This window comes from Lacerta agilis, chromosome 5 (assembly GCF_009819535.1).
Source record: "Lacerta agilis isolate rLacAgi1 chromosome 5, rLacAgi1.pri, whole genome shotgun sequence".
Classification (NCBI taxonomy): Eukaryota; Metazoa; Chordata; class Lepidosauria; order Squamata; family Lacertidae; genus Lacerta; species Lacerta agilis.
The window spans coordinates 92285102-92309311 of NC_046316.1; the positions used below are offsets into that span (position 1 = coordinate 92285102).

Here is a 24210-nt window from a genome sequence, read left to right on the forward strand (position 1 = left end):
CCTTTCCTTTGGGCCTACTTCCTTAATTCCCAAACCCTTGCTGGTGCTTTTTTGTATCCTCAGCCCCCGCATGCTTATGATCACAGCCTGTTGATACAAAGCCTTAAGTGTGTAGAGCTTGTACCATGAAGGCTGGGGAGGAGGGGGCGGTCCCTTGTCCTAATTGGCATGCCATGAAGGAAGACATTCAAGAGGCCTTTGTTGTTGTAACACAGCTGCAGAGTCCATGTTTGCAATTCTTCTGTTGAGATGGAGTGTCCATGGGTGATGCAACTGTCGAGGAACATACTAGGGGACTGTTCTTGCAAAGGTAGCTTCTTCCGTGTCACTGGCTGTGTCTAATTCTAGGGACTCTCTGGTGACGGATGTGGCACGAGAATCATTTACAGCAGTGTTTTTCAACCTTTTTTGGGCAAAGGCACACTTGTTACATGAAAAAAATCTCGAGGCACACCACCATTAGAAAATGTTAAAAAATTTAACTCTGTGCCTATATTGACTATATATAAAGTAATTCTCTTGAATAGGAATCAAATAAACACAAAGAAAGTATTTTATAATTACTTTATTATGAAATAGTAAGTAAACAGAAATATGAAAAATTATAAAATACTTAAGCATAGTGAAGCAATCTGTGGGGCTGGAGAACAGACCCCCCCTTTTCGTTGCCCTCGGCGGAGAAGGGAATTAATTCGCCGTGGGGACGGGGAAGGAGCGAGCAGAGCAGGAGAGGAGGCGGCGGCGAACAAAGGCCAGTCCTACGCTGCCCACCCCCGTCGCTGCCGCCTCATTCAAGCGCGCCTTTTACCACCCTACCGGCGCAGGAGAGGCGAGCTCCAGGCCGCAAGCTCCTCCTCCTCCTCCCGCTGCCGCTCGCCTTCCCCACCTGGTGTGCCGGCAGCTCCGCACTTACTTGTCGAGCCAGAAGGTCCACGGCGAGTGCAGCGGGATCCCCTCGCCGGCGTCGGGCTCCAGGCCGCTCAGCTGCTGCTGCGGGTCGGGGTCGAGGTCGGCCTCGTCCTCCGCCTGGTGCTGCCGTGGCGGCGGCGCCGCCGGGCTCGGGGGCTCGGGCAGGCCCAGCTGCCTCTCGGGGGGTGCTGAGCGCCATTGCCCTGCGCTTCCTTCGGCCCAGGCTGAGTCAGCGCCGCCTCGCTCGGCGAAAGCCCGTCTTGTTGCGCACAGCCAGCAGGCAACAGGGGTCCCTGCCTGCCCGCTGCAAATCGGGCACGCCGAGCAGGCAGGCCTCGCTCACTGGCTGGCTGGGGGGGCGGGTTTTTCGCCTATTTATAGCGCCCTTGGCGCGCGGGCTTGGCTGAGCGGCGGCTCCCTGCTCCGAGCGGCTTGCCGTCTCCTCTCCCACTCCATTCAATCTCGTCACAGTGGAGGGAGGCACAGCTGGTCCTTTGAGCAGATCCCGGGGTGGGTTTTTGTCACACTCTCTTCGCTGCCCACTTTTTAAGTCACGGCACACCAGGCAACATCTCGCGGCACACTAGTGTGCCGCGGAACAGTGGTTGAAAAACACTGATTTACAGGAACCCATCCCTGCTGCACTGCAGTGCAAACTACTAAGTTGCGGAGAAGGCAAGCCTAGAATTCCCCTGCTTGACACGATAGATTTCCAGTGTGCAGGGAAGCTGCATCAGCAGGGTTTGGACTAGATGACACCTGACCTGGGCAACTCCCTGATTGTATGTCAACTGGGAAGTGCTAAGTGAGTGAAAAGCAGAGGTGCAAGGATACTTGTCCCAACACCTTCCAGATGGCCGTCCCATTTATAACTTGCAAGAGGCTTCTGAAGACTGCCCCACAGCCATAGAAATATTTTCTCTGTGAATTCATTGGGCATTGAATGCTTTCTGAGAAGGACTGTAAGACAGTCAACTTTGGGTTTTAGTAGTTCAGGGCTACTTTTTTTTTTTTTTTAGAATTGCTCAGCACCCTTGGGAAAGAATAGAAAGCTAAGTAACACATAGCTTGTAGGAAGTCCCTCCCTTCCTTCTGAAAGTCCCTTGGAGCATGAAGCCCAGAGGACTGGGACATTAAGAATGCAAACCCTGTATGCTTTACCATGTAAAGGAACAATAAGCCAATACTATTGTATTTTAATATTATGTTGGAAACCACCTAGAGTGGCTGGGGAAACCCAGCCAGATGGACGGGGTATAAATTATTATTACTATTATTATTATTATTATTATTATTATTATTATTATTATTATTATATCAGCCCGAGTTTTCCTTTTTTCAGACTCAGCATTCCTGCTCAGTGATGCTCATGTGACAGCCATGTTACAGTGCTTGGAGGCTGTCGAACAGAACAACCCCCGGCTGCTAGCTCAGATAGATGCATCTATGGTGAGAAGGGTCCTCATTTCTTCTTGTTTGTGCCCCCCTCCCCTTTTGCTCACTGCTTCCCTCCTCCCAGATGCTGCTCTGCTGTTGTCCTGCGCACAATATCTCATTCAGGAGCAAACGGGGGACCCTTGAAGAAGTGCCTTGACTGCTTGACCCCAGAGGTTAAATGCCCCAAAGCATTTGCTGTAGCTCTGCAAAATGGCTGGTCAGGAGGAAATTGCTCAGCCAGCTATATCTGCGAGAAGGCAGATTGCAGTGCTGGTTCAGAAGCATCTGTCAGGTAGACTGGACCCTGGGGGATTTTCTCCATTGCTTCAGGGTTTGTTATTAGCTGCTCCACTTAGCTTCCAGGCCTGCTTTCAGAAAGAGCCATTCCTGAAGCCACAGTGGATAAGACATGAGGCAATTACTGGGCTACTTCTAAAGAATAGCTGTCAGTGAAATAGCTGCTGGGGAAGTTGTGGGTGACTCTTCTTTCTTGGAGGTTTGAAAAGAAGCTTGGCCCAGGGATCAGTGAATGTGCTTTAGCTATGTCACCTTGGGGCAGCTGTTGGATTTAATGAGTGGCTTTCCAACCATGGTGCCAGCAGTCAAGTGGGAGTTCCTCAGTAAGATGGTCAGCAACGGTTCACAAACGTCTCTGAAACGCTGCTTGCCCATCTTTCCCTGCAACACAGAGCTTTCTTAGGGCAACACTTAACATGAGACAACAGTGTTGATGAGGCACAGCTGACATGCTGGTGCCCCTAGAATGTGCCCTTTGCAACACCCAGGGATTCCACGGCAGCTGATCTGGGGTTCACAGGCTAAATAAATGTGGACCCTGTTCCTTGAATATTGATTGATTCAGATAATCCACTGGATTCCTTCCATTTCTGGGTCTATAGCTCTACTTCCTTGTGTATTCCTTGTGCATTAACTAGGTCCTTCTTTCAGTTTGCCAGGAAGAGCGAGTCCTCTGTGCCTGTGACAAAGAGCCAAAGTCTCACAGCGCTTCCTGGATCCATATGTACCCCTCCAGCGGAATGCACGACCCACCGGTATTTTGGCTCCTTCTCAGGTCTTTACTCCGCCTCTGCCAGCATTCAAGGTAAAAGCTCCAGCACCAGTAGTTTGGGTTGTGCTTTTCTGTTGCCATTTCTGTTTCTTAAAATACTCAAGTCCCGCTTCCCCTTCTTTCCCCACCTCTTTCCAGGCAGGAGACCATCGAACACTTGGGTTTGCAGCGGCACCAGCCAGCCTCAGGAAAACTCCCAGTGTGCCTCATCTCATTGGCAGCCGGAGGGCAGGTCCCCCCAGTGGCAAGCCGCTCCTCTTCCGCACCTCACTGTCTCTCCCCCGAAAGATGCCTGCCTTCCTGGCGAGATAAGCACCAGCACCGCGGCCAACGATGACCCGTGGGCAGCCAGCCAGGATGACACAGACGGGCCAGAATACCTGGCGATTGGGAACCTGGGCCGGCAGAGTCGGTCTTGTGGTAGCCCAGCTCAGTCTGGCACATCCACTAGCAACAGTGCTGAGAGCAGCACCTCCAACCTGTTTTCGTCCAGCAGCTCCCAAAAGCAGGAGTCGGTTTCCTCCTTGGGAGAGCATGGAGCAAGTGGCAGCAGCAGCGGCAGCCGAGGGATGAGCCTCTTCCGTAGGTCCAGCTTCTCAGAGGGTCAGACATCAGCTTCCTATGGGGCGCTCAAGAGGAGCCATGTACGTTCCCATTCTGACACCAATGTGGCCTCTGGGAAAACGCACGGTAAGGTGTGGGCAAAAGAGTTGGCGGATATATTACGACTGCTGCTGTTGAGCACAGACTCAGCTGCCTCTGGAAAAACTTTCAACTTCTGTAATGGTACCTGCCCACTAACAAAAAAGACAGGGTTTGGGTGAAAGAGGTTACAATGAATGAATAGCAGAAGTGATGTACAAGGCAGCCAAGCCCTACCCTCCCACCCACACTTGCTACAGCTCAGGCTTTTGCAGCGGTGGGGGTGGGGGATCTCGTTGGTTGGTTCCATGGGCCAGGTCCTTATCAGAATCGGCTTCGTGAGCCAAATTTGACGGGTGTTCAGAACCACCCGCCTGTCAAAATCCCTTTCAGGTGCGATGTCAAAATGGAGGTGAGGGCAGGTGTTTCACAAAGCGTCTTGTAAACCACTCTGAAGTGCCTCGCACCCACCTTTCAGCCTTGCTCCAGCTCCAAAGAGCAAAAGGCTAAGCTGATCAGTGGAGATTAAATCCTGCTTCCTTGGCTGCAGGATCCTGTTCCCTGCTTGGAACAGCGTTGTGCAGCCAATGTAGCATCAAGCCCTGTTCTCCTGCCCATCAGCTGACATCTGATGGGCAGGTGGGCGTGGTTTGGGGGGGGGGAAATGGCTTTGTGAGCCAAACTGGATTGATTGGCTCATGGGCTGGAGGTTCACTACCCCTGCTTTACAGCATCTCCTGTTGTGGGTGGAACATAGGAAGCCCTTCTCATGGGAAACAGAGGAAGTTGCCTTATATTGACTCAGACTGTTGGTCCATCCAGCTCAGTAATGTCTACGTACTGACTGCCGGCTCTCCAGGGTTTCTAACCGGGGTTTTTCCAAGCCCTACATCTGCATGCAAAGCAGATGTTGTGCCACTGAACTGTTTCCCTTCCTGTGGTGTTGTATTAAAGACTAACTCTGAACTGAGTTTTGAAAGGCTTTGTTAAAGAAGTGGGTCTTGAGGAGGAAGCTAGAAAATAGGTGAACAGAAAGTTGCAGCTGTGTGTCACTTCTCAATACCTTTTAAAATCCCCCCTCCTTGTCCCACTTTGCCCCTGTCAGTCATCCTGGCTCACCTTTCCCTTTAATTTGTGGCATACTTCATAGATGGTCTTAGGGGAGCAGTGCTGTAGAAGTTGATTAAGCTGGGAAGATGAGCTGTTATAATCATCTCTCAGAGAAAAGCAGATAGGGAGCTCCCAAAACAAGTGGTTAAAATTCATGGCTGAAGCTGCACTAAAGGGTAACCCATATTTCATGAACCCACCGTTGCCCATATCTGCCAGAGTCACCCTCGGATCTCCTGTGATGCCCCTTCTCAAATGCTTTCCTTGGCTGCCTTCCCATCCCTTTTTATTTCCAGCAGAAATTCCTTGCTCTTCCCTTTTTTTTCTCCTGCCCTTGGTTCCATTTACAGAGCTGCCTGTGGCTTTGGTCTTCTAACCACAGCTGTGCGATCACCTTCTAACACAACTTTGCCTCTTCTCCTTTCCTGCACTGCAGCTAGAATCATAGAATTGTAGAGTTGGAATGAACCCTCAGGATCACCTAGTCCAACCCCCTGCAATGCAGGAATTTGCAGCTCTCCCTTATGGGGATCGAACCTGCGACACACAATAGCAGGCCCAATTCCTTGACCCCTGCTCTGTGACCGCGGGAAATAAATAAAATCATACCAGGAAACAGTGGAAGAGAGCTGGAGAGACCTTGTGGCTTGTGAGGAAACACTCCTTGGAGCCCGAAGAGGACGCCAATGAGGGCAGAGGAAGCCCTGAAGAGACCTGAGGTGCAGCAGGGCTTTGTTTAGGCTGCTCAGCCTCCCCGCTTAATAACTGACATGCGGGGTAGCGCAGCAGCTGCTTTCCTGCGCATCCTCCGTCCAGCCCCAGAGCTTTAATTCTAGATATTTTGGTCTGGATTGGAGAAAGAACGGTAGAGCAGGGGGAAATAGGCATTTAGAAGCTTTTTAGAGGATGCTCCCCAATTTCCGCAATTTCACTTATGCGCACAGGGGCCCAGAACTATGTACTGGGGGACGCATGTACTATGCTTAGCACAGGTGTTAATCCCACACTAGTTAGCTGCTCCTTTGCTCAAAATTCTGCAAGGTGGACTCACAGAGCCTGACCTGCCACCCTAGCGGCCACCACCAGTGTCATGCACCTGATCCCTGCAATGGCTGCAAGATCGCCAGTCTTGATCACCATGCTTCTTTATAATATTCTGCATGAGCCTATTGGTGAGATTGTGTGGGGCTGCTGTAAAAAAGGATAATACTGAGGCCAATAGCAGCCGCAGCAAAGAAAGAGGCAATGACAATTGGGCAGAAGAACTTGGTGAGCCTGGAATAACCGATAGGCCCCCTTTCTGAAGAAAATGACTCTAAAGTTGGGGTCCCGAACGTGGCACTCATTAGTACCATGGCTCCTTGGATTTAATTGTTTTTGCTTTTTGTTTTAAATGGTGCTTCCGACAGTTGCCTTTTTTGCGGGGGTGGGGGAAGTCGCTTTTTTGGGGGGTGTAGGTGTTTTGCCTGGTTTTGGTGAGGGGGGGATTCTGGTACCCACAACAGTTTCTTAGATTCTCAAGTGTGCCCCTGGGCCCCCCAAATTTGGGGACCCCCTGTTCTAAATGTTTTGGGATCTCTGCTCTGTTGTATTGTTCATGGTATGGGCAATGGGGGACCTTTTGGGGGTCTTTAAAGGGAGAACAAAGACAACAGTCTCCAAAGTGTGGCAGACAGGATTCTGCCTTGGTAAGTAACTTCCCTCTCTCTTTGTCTCTCTCTCTTCCTTCATGTTCCCTTTTCTGCTTTGCTGCCTGTCCTTAGGGGGGCACAGAGATATCAGCATTATAATAGAAGATCCTGTTGCAGGTTTGGGAGCCAGCACATTGCAAACCCCTTCATCAGCATCTCCTGCACTGACTGCAAGGTCTTTGTAAAATAGAAACCCTCTGGTGTCAACCTCAAGAAGCCTCCAACAACTTGAGCATTTTGATTTGTTACATTTATTTTCACCCCATAATGAAGGTTCTCTGGGTGACAAAGGAGTTGTTTTTTAAAGCTATTCTTGTTGGCCCATTGTTGGTTACTGGGATTTCTTCTGCAAGGTGAGCAAGCTCAACCTGCCTAATTTTTAAGGTGTGGTAGGAAGGAGATTTATTCCTGGTGGCTTTTGGTCAGAATTCAGGGCACTATGTACATATGGACCTTCCTTACTTGAAGCTACTCAGTGCTACTCAATGTGGGGGTTCTTGTGAAAGGGTCTTGGGGGGGTGTTTTGTGTCCTGCAGAGTTTGCAGTTAACCATTTTGTCCCAAGAAGCCACCATCACTCAGTTTTTTGACACGCTCCGAGATGTCCAAGTGCAAAGGTCATGGCTTTCCACTTCTTGGTGCGACCCATGTGGCAAAACTTTTTGATAAAGAGATTTTGGTCTGCGTTCGGAGCTTTTGTCAAAATTGATTATGATGCCAAAAGCTTCGATTTAGAGAGTGGTTCTACATCCCCAAACTTTGGCCCTCCAGATGTTGTGGACTACAATTCCCATCATCCTTGACCACTGGTCCTGTTAGCTAGGGATCATGGGAGTTGTAGGCCAAAACATCTGTAGGGCCGGCAGTTTGGGGATGCCTGTTCTACCCAGTCTAAACAGCTCTGCAAGGACTCCTAGATGAGGAAAACTTCCCTGTAGCTTATATTGGACAGTGATAGTTCACATTGCCTAGCTGTCACATGAGACTTCTGCATTGCTTCCTACATGGAAATGCATTTCACATGGGGGGGGAGGAATATAACCTTTGAAGTGGCCCTAAATTGGGCCTGACCTTCTGAGCTATTGAAGTTGACACCAGTGTGTCCCTTGCCTTGTTCAACCCTCTCCTTTGCCATTGCATGTTCTGGATGTACACACTCTCAAATGTTCATTTCCCTCCATCACCTTCTTTCCATGCCATTATCAGCTGGGATAAAGCACCAAAACCAGCTGCCATCCCTGGAACTTCAGTTGTTGGGGGAGGTCAAGCCCCATGCTCTGGCCCAAGTGATGCAGGCCTTTCCCCATAGTAGCTGTGTCTCAGAGGTTGCCTTGTTCCTAAACTTGAAATCTAGGTCAGGACAGACTTCTGTGTGTGGTCAGGAAGCTGGAGAACGGCCACTGTGGACAAGGCCTTGCGACCTGGTCCAGAGTTTCAGCAGTGACTTCATAGGAATGTTTCAGGAAGGTATAACCACCATAGTATGCATGTAAGTTGATTTTATACTGGTGCAGCATTCTAAGAAACAAGGATATTTACGTTCAAAAAAACCCCAAAACTGAATTATCCAGGTGAAATGTAACTGATGGTCAAGCTTCTCTTTCTGTATTGGCATAACCCTCCTCCTCAATGCTAAAGCTAGATAAAAAGATTTTGAGCTGTGCTTTGCCTTTGAGTCTCCAAGGGTAGCAAGAGGAGGGAGTTACTGGTAAGCACTGGTGATCCCCAGGAACATTTAGTTTCAGAAATGGTAATGTGACATGGCCATGTGGGTGAAGGTGGCCCCTGGTATGTTGAGCCCAAACCATTCAGCACTTTATAGATGTAAAACAGCATAGTTTAATTGTGCGCCAAGGATTCAGTGCATATTTTGGAGCGGCCTTCATAGTAAGTAGCTGAAGTTTCTGGAGAATCATCAGGCCAAACTCTGCAGCATAGTGCTTTATGGTGGTCTCACAGGAAAGCTTTTATTATGGCACTCAATAGACAACAACTTGCCTATGTTTGCCTAGGGGAGGGATGGGGAACCTGTCAGGTGCTGCTGAACTCCCATCATCCCTAATCATGGATCAGGCTAGAAGAGGCTGATGGAAGCTGGTCTCCTAAAAACACTGGAGGGCCGCAGGTCTAAATTGGGATACTGAACCTGACTCTCTCCAAGATCCAATCCTGACATCTATTGGCACCAGTTGTGAAGGCATATCTAGACTAGCTTGTTAGAATATCCCCATGCATGATTTCTGCCTGTGTCCATGAAAGTTCGCCCCACTGCCTGCCTGCCTTCCATGGTTCCTTCTGGGCTCCTGTTTGCCCAAATGTTCCTGCGCCTTCCATCTTGTTGACTTTATTTTTTTCATATATTTCACGATGTATCACTTTGTCCCATTCAATTCTGTTCATGCCCCGCCCTGTGGCTCGTTCTGATCATGGCGATTGACTCCATCTTTCTTTATATTATCCCTAGAGTCCGGTGGAGACATTTCCAGGTTCCAAGGCAGCATGTCCTGCTCGATGCAGAGCAGCCAGATGAGCACCCCTGGATCTGTTTACATGGAATACGGTGAGCACGGTGAATACGGATTTTGTTGGGTTATTTTTTGCCTGTTTCTCAGCTCTCCTTTGGAGTTGGGCATCAGCATGGTGTGTGAGCCTTTTCCAGTTTTTGATGCAGGTTTTTGCTAAGTGCTGTGCCCCTCCAGCTTCAAATGCCCTTCAGTTGTCATTAGACTACAACTCCCATCATCCCTGACCATTTGCCATGCTGGCTGGAGCTGATGGAAGTTGCAGTCCAACAAAATCTGGAAGGCACCACATTGGCTGCCCAAGGCCTATTGACAACAGAGAAGCAGGAGCTAGAGCCAGCACAGACCTTGTGAGGTTTTCCGAATGACTTTGCATCTTCCACCATTCCCAAAGGATTCTGACTGCCCTAGTCCTGCGTGAGCTACCCCTTGACAAAGTTCATAGGAATGGAACAGTAATTTTCCTTTAACTTTCCTTTCTCCATCAGATACCGGGCAGTATCTAAGCTCTGGGGAAGGGATGTTCCGGAGGCCCTCAGAAGGCCAGTCCCTGATAAGTTACTTGTCAGAACAAGATTTTGGCAGCTGTGCAGACTTGGAAAAGGTAGGCGGTAGAAGTGAAATGTGAGATTAGCAGGGAGCTTGCATGAAATAGTGAGAGAAAAACATAGAGAGCAGTGACTCCCAGGATATATGGCCAGTGCCTGGGTCCATGTGTAACTGCCTGGGAACCATATATATGCTTGGGGTCTCTTGCTTGTGTAAGATGACAGGAATGTCTTCGGCACTCAATTATTTCAGGCAGTATCAATTCCTTACAACTCATAAGATTCCTGATAGGGTGAGGAAGGGCCGCAGACCATCTCGGTCATCTGATCCCCAAGGCCTTTCTATTCCTGTTACGTCGATAAGCTGGCTGAAGTCCAGCAGTATTGAATTGTAAGCTGGAGAGAGGATAGTGATCATTTTCTTTGTGTTCCAAAGTATCTATTTATGTGATACAGGCAATTACGGAAGGGCTGACAATAAAATGATCGACACTAGCCCCCAAGTTAGCAGTGTTTTAAACATGCCCTCTTTTTAAGGATCCTCGTGAAAAATATTTCTCAGAGTTTAATGTCGGGAAGAATTTTATTTCTGTTGGTTTATTTTCTGTCTGATAATGAGAACTGTGTGTTTCCTTATTTGCATTGGCAGACAGGAAACTGAGCTTTGTGGTTCACTTTTGAATGTTCCGTTTGTTTTTGTTATGACTTTGAGCTAAACTGTAAAATTATTACTAATGCGGTTGATAGAAAAGTTCTGGCCTTGGCAATTTTTTTTTTTAATGCAACATCAAGTTCATTTAAAAACTTGCACCCCCAACCATAAGGGCTAGAAGAATATTTGGCGGTAGGTTGGTGGAAATGAAGCAAGCCACAGATTTCTGTGCATGTCCATATTCTACAACAGTGTAGATTTTGCACAAGGCTGCCAAAGTTTTTGTTTTTGTTTTTTTACTGGGCTTGAGTATTGAAAGATATTTAGACAGCTGTCATGCCACCTATCCCCCCCCCCGCCCCCAAAAAACCCATTGTCTCTCTCTCTGGAGAACTGCTTCCTCCTTTTGAGTCTTGTGCAAAACTTAACTCTGCTGCATCTCCTCTTCCCAGGAAAATGCTCACTTCAGCATCTGCGAGTCGCTCATTGCTGCCATTGAGCTGATGAAGTGCAACATGACGAACAGGCAGCTGGAGGAGGAAGAGGAGGACAGCGACAAGGAGATCCAGGAGCTCCAACAGAAAATCCGCATCCGCCGACAACAGATCAGGACGCGGCACCTCCTCCCACCGTACCGGGAGATCAGCTCAGACAGTGGGTGCTTCCTTCCAGCTCTTCCTTTTGCTGTGTTGAAGGCTTCTTTAGGGATTTAAGTGACTGTGGATCCCTGGTGCTATTTTCGAGAGTGCAGATCCCGGATAGTGCCACAGCTTGATATCCTCTTGCCAAAGAAACCTTTATTCTTGTGCCAGTTCAGCAAGATTAATGAATGGCCTTCTTCTGCTCCTTATCATGTCAGAGCATGAATGATTTGCACCGAAGCTTTCTTTCCTGATCCCTGGAAGTGTGGTTCAATCTGGGCGTTGTTTTTTCCAGATTTATCCTCGGTAGAAGCTAGCAACAAAAAAAGAGATAGAAATGAGACTCCTGGGGCGAGGGGGGTGGCGGCGACTAATGTCTATGTTCCATACCAAATTCCACCCTAGTGTAGTGCAGATTACGGCTTTGTTTGTGTGTGTAGCTGTTCTGCCAAGGGGCAGGGTTCTTTTGGGATCTGGATCCAATGAAACACACCAATGGAAGAAGAACAAATATGCTTTTATTTCTAGATACAATCAGCAGCAGACAAATGTAGCATACCTGATAAAAGCCCAAGCACAATCTCCCCTTCTGCCGCCCGGGGCCCCAAAGGAGCAGCAAGAGAGACCCCTCACGCCAGGAAACCCACAGCACCCGGTACCTGGTCTGTGGCGAAGCCCAATCAGTCCCCTCCATTCCTTCGTTTATATAGTTAACTTAATAGGTTTGATTGATTCCACCTGGCTATCAGGTACCATTCCCGACTGGTCAGGCACCTGGGTGTGGCTTGGCTAAGGTCATAGGCAGCTGAAGGTGTTCTCAACTAATTGCATCTTCCTCACCAGCAACTTTACTTTGCTAATTTCAAGACTGAGGATGGAAAAGGGAGGAGGATATGCAACCTGACTCCTCGTGATTACAAAGATCTTCCGCAAGTTTCCACTACAGCAGCATCTGAGGATCACAAAACACATAGAGGGTTTAACCTTGCCTTTTAGTTGTGTCATAGGAGTCAATGGCTGGAGCAGGAAGTGACCTGCTGGAAATCTACTTCTCCCCCACTCAGGGCACCCTTGCTTCCTTCATCTCCTTTTTAAAGAAATCAACAAGGAGGCTTATGGTAACAGATTCATGTGAATGAGGACGAAAGGAGGCAGTCTGATAAGATGGAAAAGGCTTTATGTGCATTTCTGGCAGAAAGAGAAACTTTTTTTCTCTGTGACTCACTCAGGAGGGATTGGTCAATCCAAGCAGGCAAGAAGACCTATACATGGGCCAAGCTGGTCTCGTACTCTGCAGGTTTAGCCCTACACTCTTCTCAGCTGGCACTTAAATTGAGGTCTGTCCTGTTGCAATAGAAATAAACGTTGGGTCCCTCCTGGATGCTGGACTTGAAAATAGTTTCCGTAGTTCTGCGGTTTATTTAAAAGGTGGTTCTGCACTTGGGTAGCAAACAAGGTGGTGTAGAAGTGAATTCTTACCACATGTGTATCCTGGATTACCCCAAGATAGAGCTGTTTTTGATCCAACCCGATAGAGCTTCTGTGGTTGTCTAATGGTGTGTGTGTATTTAGTTTGGATTATTGTCTTGAGGATTTGTATTAGCTGTGAAATGGGCAAGTGTCTAATCATTTGCATACTTCATTAACATACATGTATTTATTAAAAAGATGGCCCTAAGTTTTTGTGCTTCTGGTTTATCTGTGATTATACTCTCAGCATAAGAGGTTCTGTGAATTATTTGAGGGCCTCTAGTTACCCACAGGAACTTCCTTTCCCCTTGTTTCAGCACAGGGTTAGTTAAACTTTTGATCATGCAAAACCCATCAATGAGGTGACTTGAGTGAGGAGAGAACTTTTCTCTTGCAACTTCTATGATTCCTTTTTAAAACACCTAAACCTTTCCTAAGCAATGTGCGCAGATTTTAAAAGAAGGCATTCCTTACCCACAGGGGAACGAGATGGAGAAGGAAATAAGTGAAGTCATGTGCTGCTTCTTATTGTGATTATAATGGCCGGCTTGAATTAATGTACTGGCCGAGATTGGTGGTGGGAATTGTAGCCCAAAGCATGGAGGGTGCCAGGCTGGCCAAGGCTGAACCAGACAGATTCTGACGTGCACTGCAGTCTTTTCTTTCTCTACCGCTGTTCTCCCAGGTCTTATGGCAACAGACAGTGGATCCCACTTCAGCTCCCGGGACTCGACACACTTGTCTGACTCAGGTTCTGCAGAAGAGGTTGACGAGTATGAGATTAGAGGTAAGATGTAATTGGTATAATTAGCCTTATCCATACGTAGCTCCCTTATACTGGGGCACTTGGTCCATCTGACCCAAGATTGTTTGCCTAGGTCAGGCATAGGCAACCTTCGGCTCTTCAGATGTTTTGGCCTACAACTCCCATGATCCCTAGCTAACAGGACCAGTAGTCAGGGATGATGGGAATTGTAGTCCAAAACATCTGGAGAGCCGAAGGTTGCCTATGCCTGGCCTAGGTTGACAGTAGCTCTCCAAGGTCCTTGGCAAAAATGCTTCCCAGCACAAGTCCACGATCCTTTTTAACTGCAGATTTCAGGAACTGAACCTGGGACCTTCTCAGCAGGACTCTGTGTGCAACTCTGAAGACAATAATCTTCATTGTCCAGCTCTTAAAAGGGAGTGACACAGTTCTCTAGTATCGGAACAGTAGGCACAACAGGATTGGAAAAGCACAGACTATGGGCCTTGGGAGGATAATTGTGATTATCATTTGCTAGCCTGTCGGCATGAAAGTGCCCTTTGCTGATTGGTCCTTCCAGTGAAGATCCAAATTTGAAGGCTGTTGTTACAATGGGGGGGGGAGGTTTGCCCATGCTTGCTTATTCCAACATGAAGCTTACTGTTTGAATCCCCTCCAAAGGCATGTTCACATGGCAGAATCAGGCTGGCTTTTGAAAGAAAGGATCGGCTCTAAATTTTAAAAGTGGGGAAGTGTGGAGGAGGTACTTGCACTTGGAACAGCCACAGCTAGTTGTGCAGAGTGCAGGATCAGTCCCAGTGCACATATTACCAGGGCTGGAGACCACAGTGTGTGTGGAGTTTGGCCATTAGGGAAGTGAGCCAATCCTTATTCTGCCTGCACATGATTACCTCGCTCCTGCCAAAGAAGAGCATGGCAAAGAAACCAGCCCAGCAAACATCTTTAGACAAGTAGACTTAGAGTAGCCTGGTTGATGCTCCCTAACCGCTGTGGAAGCTTCTTAGTCAAGTTTGTACCCTGTCAAAAATTTTAAGAAGAGACCAGAGAAACAAAAGTAAATATTCTACCTTTTTTGGCACCGGCCACAAAACATTGCTGGTTTGAAACTTGGAAACTCACTTTGAAGCAAGGAATAGCTAAGCAGCCAAGACCCGGAGGAGGTTGAGCGGGTGGCCTGGCTGTGCTGGAATACTGTGTGTTGAGGGGAGGGAGGAAGGGAAAGGATCAAGAGCTCCGAGTTGGTGGGATCTTCTGAACTCTGTAATTCAGTGGTTTTCAAACTGTATCCTGTGGAATTCTGGGACTCCCCAGATGCCTCTCAGAGGCTCCCCAATGAAGTCAGCTTGCACCTGCAAGGAGGGGGTGTCAATTGCATTATCTGGAGCACTTTGGATGACAGTGGGGGCCTGGCCAGCAACGTGTGTGTTTGTTTGTGTGTGTGTGTGTGTACGTGTGCTCCAGAATACTTTGTGATGTGCAAGGGTTACTTGGCAGACAAATTTGACACGGAAAGAATTCCCTCAGGGTAGAAAATTTGAAAGCCACTGGTCTGGTTTGAAGGACCCTGGGCTATTGGGAGTCTCTCCTATCCTTGCTCTGGTTGTGCTTACCCCCTCTTCCCGCCCCCCCCTTCTTCCACTGACATGCAATATTTTGTCATCACCGTATCATGCAGATGGTAACGATGGATCTAACCTGACTCAAATATCCAAGAACGGCCTGTCTGTCTCAATGGCTTCCTTGTTTTCAGGTAGTAACCTCACTCTGTGCGTGTCGGTCTGTCTGTGTCACGTGGGCACAACTAGTTAGATCGCCCTTGGGGTGTATTGCATGTCATGCCTTAGGTGCTTACCTGTAGCGCTTGCATGTTATAGAATTCCCTCCGCAAAAAGGAAAACACAAAACGCATAATAAAACAAAAGCAAAAGCACACTGATAACCCCACTCCCCTAAACACATTTATCAGCCTAGTTATAGAGAAACGTTTTATATAGAGAGATATGTAATGAAGGCACCAGGAAAGCCTCCCTGGGGAGAGCATTCTGCAAACAGGGAGCCACCACAGGAAAGGCCCGTTGCCACACAAAGAAGGGATGATGATCACTGGGTCTGAATAATTTCATATAGGGAATTTTGCCTAGCAGTCAGAATGCAGTTTCCTTCTATAGTCAATGTATATTTCCACCTTTTGGTGCTGAGGTGAGAGCAAAACAAAGCAAAAACCGTATGGGCCAAAGTCTGGTCTAAACCAGGCGGTTTTGACAAAGCAGCAAAAACCTATCAGTTGTACAACATACACCCCCCACTGCGGGAGGGACATTTCTGTTGCAGTCTATCTGGGACTTCCTGAGCCCTTTCTTTTGCAGTCCACTGAAGGCTACAAAAGCAGGGATATCAAATGCAAACTGTCATATTTTGACTGGCATAGTGACCAGTTTGAACTGTGTTCACACACACACACACACACACACAAAAACACACTTTCTCTTACTCACTCACTCACTCACACACTCTTGAGTGACTAACTCTCTCTACTAACACATCGTAACTAACTTATTTCTCCCTGTGTGTGTGTTTCTTCGGGTAAGCTAAACAGCTAGCAGCTACTTCCCTGCATGGCTTATAAGCTTTCCATCTTACCCCCCCACGGTTACTTCCTACGGTTCCCGCTGGAATGTGGAGCTAACCAGGGCTATTGACTGTTTGGCTCCGAAGCGCCCTCTCCGGTTGCATGGAGCCCGGACAGCCCCGTGGTTTTCCCCGGAGCTGAGGGCGATGAAACAATCGTTGAGACGGCTAGAGCGCCGGTGGCAGAAAACCCATTCTGAATCCGACCGAACACAGGTTAGAGCTCAACGTCGAGCCTACCAAGTGGCGATAGCGACGGCGAAGAAGACTTTCTTCACCGCCTCTATTGCATCTGCGGAAAATAGCAGCAGGAGACTCTTTCAGGTGGTTCGGAATCTATCGGAGCCACCTTCGTCATCGGGGCCTGGTAGGGACCCCAAGATCTCCTGCAATGCGTTTGCAAAGTTTTTTGCAGATAAAATCGCTCAGATTCGGAAAGAGATAGACTCCACCGTGGGAGCAGGGCCAGGGCGGGAGAGTGCCAGAGTCCTGTCTAGTCCAGTTGCGTGGGATCAATTTCAGTCTGTTACCTCCGAGGATGTGGACAGGCTGCTTGGACGAGTGAAACCAACCACCTGTCTCCTTGATCCTTGCCCATCCTGGCTTATAAAAGCTAGCCGGGAGGGGCTGGGCGATGGGCTGCGCGGGGTGGTGAATGCTTCCCTCTGTGAGGGAGCCTTCCCAGCCCCGCTGAAAGAGGCGGTCATTAAACCGCTTCTTAAAAAAAACATCTTTAGACCCGGCCAATATGGCCAACTATCGCCCAGTCTCAAATCTACCATTCTTGGGCAAGGTGATTGAGAGGGTGGTTGCTGAACAACTCCAGGCACGCCTGGAAGAAGCGGACCATTTGGATCCCTTCCAATCGGGATTCAGGCCTCACCATGGGACTGAAACCGCCTTGGTCGCGCTGGTCGATGATCTCCGGCGGGCTAGGGACAAAGGTGAGAGCTGTTTCCTAGTTCTGCTGGATCTCTCAGCGGCCTTTGACACCATCGACCATAACATCCTTCTAGACCGGCTAGAGGGGTTGGGAGCTGGAGGCACTGTTATACAGTGGTTCCGCTCCTTCCTCCTGGGCCGTGTTCAGAAAGTGGTGGTGGGGGATGAGTGTTCAGACCCCTGGGCTCTCACTTGTGGGGTGCCTCAGGGTTCTGTCCTCTCCCCCATGCTTTTTAATATCTATATGAAGCCGCTGGGAGAGATCATCAGGGGGTTTGGGCTGGGTGTTCATCAGTATGCGGATGATACCCAGCTCTACCTCTCTTTCAAATCAGAACCAGTGAAGGCCGTGAAGGTCCTGTGTGAGTGCCTGGAGGCGGTTGGAGGATGGATGGCGGCTAACAGATTGAGGTTGAATCCTGACAAGACAGAAGTACTGTTCTTGGGGGACAGGAGGAGGGCAGGTGTGGAGGATTCTCTGGTCCTGAATGGGGTAACTGTGCCCCTGAAGGACCAGGTGCGCAGCCTGGGAGTCATTTTGGACTCACAGCTGTCCATGGAAGCGCAGGTTAATTCTGTATCCAGGGCAGCTGTCTACCAGCTCCACCTGGTACGCAGGCTGAGACCCTACCTGCCCGCGGACTGTCTCACCAAAGTGGTGCATGCTCTGGTTATCTCCCGCTTGGACTACTGCAATGCGCTCTATGTGGGGCTGCCTTTGAAGGTGACCCGGAAACTGCAATTAATCCAAAATGCGGCAGCTAGACTGGTGACTGGGAGTGGCCGCCGAGACCACATAACACCGGTCCTGAGAGATCTGCATTGGCTCCCAGTACGTTTCCGAGCACAATTCAAAGTGTTGGTGCTGACCTTTAAAGCCCTAAACGGCCTCGGTCCTGTATACCTGAAGGAGCGTCTCCACCCCCATCATTCAGCCCGGACACTGAGATCCAGCGCCGAGGGCCTTCTGTCGGTTCCCTCACTGCGAGAAGCAAAACTACAGGGAACCAGGCAGAGGGCCTTCTCGGTAGTGGCGCCCGCCCTGTGGAACGCCCTCCCATCACAGGTCAGGGAAATAAACAACTACCTGACATTCAGAAAAAACCTGAAGGCAGCCCTTTTTAGGGAAGTTTTTAATGTTTGATATTGTTGTATTTGGTTTCTGTTGGAAGCCGCCCAGAGTGGCTGGGGAAATCCAGCCAGATGGGCGGGGTACAAATAATAAATATTATTATTATTATTATTATTATTATTATTATTATTATTATTATTCTCACTCTCTTAGCTTCTTGCTGGTGTTGATAGAAGGATTAGGCCAGTGTGAGCAACTGTGGCTAGCAAAACTCTTGGGGACCTTTTAAGAATTGGCAGACCAGGTCAGGTTGATGGCCTTTCTGCCAATGGTGGACAACTAGGTGCCCTGTGGAAGTTCACAAGCAGGGCCTGATTGTGATCTTCCACATCATAGATAAATAACCCACCAATATCTAGCAGTCCATAACTCCTCCTCTCTGAAATGGGGGCCGTCAAGGCTAATAGTCACTGGGAAACTAATCTGCCATTTAGTTATTTAGAGTGTAGTTGCTTTTGAAAGCCATTCGTTATAACAGCCCCCCCCCCGAATTCTGTCAAAATGGGGTGGTAGATGATGTTAAGTGAGGGAATATGTGGGGTAAACTAGGGAACAACCTAGTCATTTTCTGATGGGAGGACCACCTATCAAGCCATGCCTTGGGAGCAGCAATACTTGGGAAGCACCTCTTCCCTCCTGGTATGTGCCAACATGCTCAGGAACTGAGGCCACCTTGGAGGTCTCTGTAGCAGTCTCTCTTCCTAATGGGAAGGATGCAAGCAGCTACAAATCAATGCCTCATGTTTCTAACCAGGCACAAATTGGGGTGGAGGGGATCAGATAAAATTGGGTTAGACGCCAGATGTGGCTTGTGTTTACTTTAGTCTTAGAAACCTCAAACGCAGGCTCCGACACCCTTCTTGAGGCACTCTATGTGGATGGTGCAGAAAGTGGGCAGACTTTGAAACGGTCCATTGTGAGAAGGCCTTGGCCCATAGGCGAATTTGCCCATCTCTGCTGTAGATCAGTTCCTTGCTGTAAAAATGTGATATGCGTTAACCCACCCAGAATCTGTTCAGCATGGCCTTTGCCACGTCTAACCTTCCCCCGCTTCATTTTTGCTGTGATTCAGATGCAGACATCAAGAGGAGTGCAGTTCCCAGCAAGAAGTCCTTCCACTCCTCAGGCTCCACGTACGTATCTCTGATGTAGCGTAAGAACACCATGATGGCTCATTCCTCCCCCTGCTCCATTTCATTTGGGGTGAAACACTGGGAAGATTTAGGCTGAAAGGTTGAAGAAGGGACAATTGGGGGGGGGACAAATTTAAGAAAGGTCTAAACAGGCTTCTTCTCTCAGTAACGTATCTGAAGGGTGTTGGGGGCCCAAATGTAAGTAGGATCTCGGCTGCTTGGGAGCCATTTCTGGTAGTATCAGGGCCAAGAGATGACAAGGATTTAAAGCTCTGCACCTGGGTTGGCTTCCCAGTGTGAAGGAATGGGTGAGGACCAGGTTGCAGGTTGCTGAAGTTCTGGCTAGGCTGAGTCTCGCAGATGGTGGCAGTATATTGCGTCCAGGGGCAGGTTCCAAGTAGATAAAAGGAACTACATTGGAGCTAGAAATGCTGGTTTATTGCTTCTACGCCAAGAGAGGTGTCAAAGGTGCCAGTTTGGGTCTTCAGTGGAGACCAACTAAGGGGCTGCTTCCACAGGCAGAGGCACGACTGATGGGAGGGTCTGTTTTTGCTCCTGCAACTGGCCGTGTGCCCCAGTCTGTATTTTGGTTGGGACAGGGGCAGAAATAACAAATGAGGGCTAGATGTGAGAAAGTGCAGTAAAGTGTCCTTAGGACATTTTAAGTGAGGCAGGAACAAAGGGGAGCCAGGTGTTCACTCTGCAGATGTTGCTGGCTGACAATCCCCACTGCTCCTGGGCCAGTTGGGCATGCTGACTGGGGCTGATGGGAGTGGGGAGTCAAGCAACTTCTGGAGGGCCATGGGTTTCCTGTCCCTGCAGTAAAAAGAGTGAGGAATTAAGCCCAAGGCTTCGTGGGACATGTGGGGTTTCAAGAGGAACATGGAAGGGGATGTACAGGAGAGACCTCCTTTCCCACTGCTTTGTATCTGTGCTAATCTCTGCTGCTTTGTCCAACAGCTTCCACTCTTTCCTCAATTCCAGCTCGGCGGAGGCTGTGGCCATGGGCCTGCTGAAGCAGTTCGAAGGGATGCAGCTCCCCGCAGCCTCCGAACTGGAGTGGCTTGTGCCGGAGCAAGACGCCCCGCAGAAGGTAGGGTGCCTGAGTTCAGTACCCACCTACCCTGGGCCAGAACAGAACAGTCATTTTGTGTTCTGCCCCCCCCCCACCCTTCCCCCTCTCTAGTGGTGGTCTAAACTTAGCCACTTTATGACAGGGGGCAGCAAACACTTAATGTGCTGGATGTGGTGGCATTTAAGCATGGTCGCAACCACTCTAGATTAAAAGGGCAAAGGGCAGCAGTCCCAGTACTTCAGGCAGGCCAGGTGATGTGGCCAGCCCATCCAGCGGCTCAGGTGGCAAGGGCACCAAGACCTACGTCTGCGCAACACAGTGGGGAGATACTACTGACACTGGGATTGGTAGGGGGCAGGAACCAACGTGGCCAAGGGACTGATGGGAGTTGTAGTCTGAAACATCGGGATGAAGGAGGCTGGGAATTGGTGTTGTGCCCTTTCTTTCATGTACCTTGACCACTGACCAGGGCTGTGGCTTATAAAACTGAGCTATGTGGTCTGTGAAATTTAGCTGTGGTGTTGGGACAGGTTGCTCTGCACCCACATGCAGAGATAAGGAGCAAAAGATCGGATGTTTCAATTGGAGGAGCGTGGCAGTCTGAAGTGCCTCCAAAAGCTTTCACCAGGCCCACCTGGCCACTTTGGTGTAGTGGTTAAGAGCGGTTGGACTCATAATCTGGTGAACCGGGTTCGCTTCCCCGCTCCTCCACATGCAGCTGCTGGGTGACCTTGGGCTAGTCACACTTCTCTGAAGTCTCTCAGCCCAACACACCTCACAGAGTGTTTGTTGTGGGGGAGGAAGGGAAAGGAGAATGTTAGCCGCTTTGAGACTCCTTCGGGTAGTGATAAAGCGGGATATCAAATCCAAACTCCTCCTCCACTCTGTTCCTCCTTCTCTTCCCAGGAGCAGGGAAGAGTTGTTCAGGGAGCCACCTTGATAGATCATTTGCTGTTGGTTTTCAGGGCCCGAGACTGTCTCTTAAAAGGCTTCTTAAGCGGCCCAAGTGGTATAAGAAAAGACAGCTTTGCAAAAAGTTGCTGCTGGTATGTCCCGAATGGGAAGTGTGCCCAGCGAGTGTTGTGTTTACTGTGTGCTCTAACAGCCTTTATGAATGGCCCATCTGAAGGGGGCCCAAGGTGTGTGAGTGTTGTGGCTGCGCTCTCCGCATGGAAGGCCGTGGTTTAGAGTGGTTTGTTGTGGCTGCGCAGTAGAAAACCAGGTTTATAACCAGAGCTGGCCACACCTGAAGCCAAAAGACTGCTCAGTGTGAATTGCACCAATCAGTAGCCACCCAAACATGTGGGTCCAGGCTGCATGCCTCGACCTCCACCTCAGCTGTGATTTTGCTGACATTTGACAGTTTCTTGATTTGCGGGAAGTCAACGGCAGGAGGAAGAAAGGTGTCTTAGGCATTCTTACAGTCCTACAACACTGGGGCACAGTGGGGCATTTTGATGCAGAATTCAGCACCCTGAGAATCTTGGTATGTAAAGCAAAAAGCCTCCAGCCCTTAAAGCTGCTATAAGGAACTTGAGTAGACATGGGCTGTGCTGGTTGAAATCCCAGAACCTAAACCAAGGCTGTGCAGCAGTGTGTGGCCAGGGTGTGGCACGTCGGAGCTCTGCATCGCTCTTATGGAAAGTAAGCAAGTTCTGTCTATTTCAAACGACAGGCTTTGCTAGTATGTAAGAGAGTGAGGCCTTTTAGGGAGGCAGCAGTCATGCAAGTCACACCGGAAGGAATTGCAGCAAGCATAATGGCCCTGTTTATATACAGGTGAAACTCGAAAAATTAGAATATCGTGGAAAGGTTCATTTCTTTCAGTAATTCAACTTAAAAGGTGAAACTAATATATGAGATAGACTCATGACATGCAAAGCGAGATATGTCAAGCCTTTATTTGTTATAATTGTGATGATTATGGCGTACGGCTGATGAGAACCCTAAATTCACAATCTCAACTTTGGGGTTTTCATCAGCTGTACGGCAAAATCATCACAATTATTACAAATAAAGGCTTTGACATATCTCGCTTTGCATGTCATGAGTCTATCTCATATATTAAACTCCAGTAGCTAATGAAACAGTTGCTTACATAAATGAACTTTTCCACGATATTCTAATTTTTCGAGTTTCACCTGTACTTCAGTGGGGTGTAAGGGCCCACCCAAAGCTGATACTCTATGCTGAAGACAGTGAAGCATTTCAGCGCTGCTGGAAGTGACTAACAATCACCGGTGTGAGCCCCAACTGTGGCTGTTCTCCCACTCCTTGGTTGCCTTGCAGTTCAGTTCTGCATTGGCTTTACAAAGGTGCTTCAGTGTTGACCTGTGGTTCTGCTCCGGAGTTGCTCTGCAAGATGCTGCTTTGTTCCTTTTGCTGTAGTTTTGGGGCTGTTGTTGCTCTCCACCCACTCCCCACTTCACATTCTCAGTTTGACAGTGGGCTCTATTCACAAGGGATCACTGATTGTCGACTTCCTCTTGGGTAATGGCAAAAGGAAGATCTTTCAGCAGTCAGGAATTCCAAAGTGCCCTCTTGTTAAGGTCGTCTGTACTCTGGGATTACAAAGTTTCACATGCGTGTGAAATTTGAAAAGCGAGGGTGGTGGGCAGGGAGGGGACCGTGACGTGAGATTCTGCACTTGTGCAACAGAAATAACATGGAATTTGTACCAGCCTGACAATGGCTGATTGTAAGGAAAATACCACTGGATTGTGGAATAGCCGCGGGATTGCTATAGCAGCATTTACTAAGCAGCATTTACTTAGTGCTTAAATTATTTCCAGAAGATTCTGCAGTAACCAGATCTTGCTTGTTGGCTAACCCTGGAAGCTGTGCCCAGACCCAGGTGCATGTTTGCATTGTGAGTCTTGTTCTCCTCTTGCAGCTCTTGCCAATTCCCGATTCTGTGCCCATCTCTCCCGACGATGGGGAACACGCGGACATCTATAAACTCCGCATCCGGGTCCGAGGGAACTTGGAGTGGGCGCCTCCCCGACCACAGATAATCTTCAATATCCATCCAGCACCAACGTAAGGAGACAGGTGGTTTTCAAGCCTGCAGCATCCTCTGCCTTTCCTTTCCCTTCCTCTTTCCTAATATGCCCATTCATGCCCTTGCTAGAATCTGCCAACAGCAGCAAGAGGATTTCCTCCCCTCTTCACAAAAACTTAGAAGGTGTCTTTAAGAATGGAAGCCTTGCTGACAAAGGAAACTGCCTTATGCTGAGTCAGACTGTTGCACCATCTACCAGAGGATGAGAAAGTGGCTGGGAGGTGGCTTTCTCATGATCTGCTTGATGACCAGCCAAAATACAGCGACTCGTGAGAGTGTCCTCTCCATGGCCTCTTCCCTAGCTCATGTCTGGTGGGTGGTGGCATTCTACAAGCACAGGCCATTTCTTAGAAAGCTAGTGGTCCTTGTGGTTTAAGAACAGGCTTGGAAACGGACAAGTGTCTTCTGTCCTTTATAATAACATTGCATGGCCACGTAGAGAGTTTTTTTAATTGCATATTCAAATGCTGCATGTTAAATCCTCATAACATTTTCCTTAGCAGCCCACTCCCTGCCTGTCAGGGGGGGAGTGGTGCTTCCCACGAGTAACGGCTCTCGACTCAAGATCTGTATTGCTTTATTATACAAATATGTATAAGTCAGAGCTAAGGTTCTAACGTCCATTCAGTCACTTTCAGATCCCAGAAGTGGCGCTCGGCGGGAACGCCTCCAACACAGTAGTTGGGGAACCCCAAATCTCCTCCTCTCTTCCTTCCATTTGATTCCCCTACGTTGTTGAGGCGACGGGGCTGCTACCTCCCTCTCTGTTCCCGAGCTGCTCAG

At 48.8% G+C, this 24210-nt stretch overlaps 1 protein-coding gene across 5 annotated transcripts in view; it reads left to right on the plus strand.

Annotated features, from left to right (window-relative positions):
• RUBCN (rubicon autophagy regulator) overlaps nucleotides 1-24210 on the plus strand; it is a 45463-nt gene that overhangs the window by 14371 nt on the left and 6882 nt on the right. For 2 of the 5 annotated variants that reach the window (XM_033150893.1, XM_033150897.1), the window contains exons 5-16: nucleotides 2252-2358; nucleotides 3295-3448; nucleotides 3554-4105; nucleotides 6931-6975; nucleotides 9322-9417; nucleotides 9868-9983; nucleotides 11032-11233; nucleotides 13376-13477; nucleotides 15132-15206; nucleotides 19231-19291; nucleotides 20252-20384; nucleotides 23260-23405. In XM_033150893.1, coding sequence (XP_033006784.1) covers nucleotides 2252-2358; nucleotides 3295-3448; nucleotides 3554-4105; nucleotides 6931-6975; nucleotides 9322-9417; nucleotides 9868-9983; nucleotides 11032-11233; nucleotides 13376-13477; nucleotides 15132-15206; nucleotides 19231-19291; nucleotides 20252-20384; nucleotides 23260-23405 — 1789 coding nt within the window. The remainder of the gene's footprint in view (nucleotides 1-2251; nucleotides 2359-3294; nucleotides 3449-3553; nucleotides 4106-6930; nucleotides 6976-9321; nucleotides 9418-9867; nucleotides 9984-11031; nucleotides 11234-13375; nucleotides 13478-15131; nucleotides 15207-19230; nucleotides 19292-20251; nucleotides 20385-23259; nucleotides 23406-24210) is intronic. The other 3 variants (XM_033150895.1, XM_033150894.1, XM_033150896.1) reach the window with 3 other exon arrangements.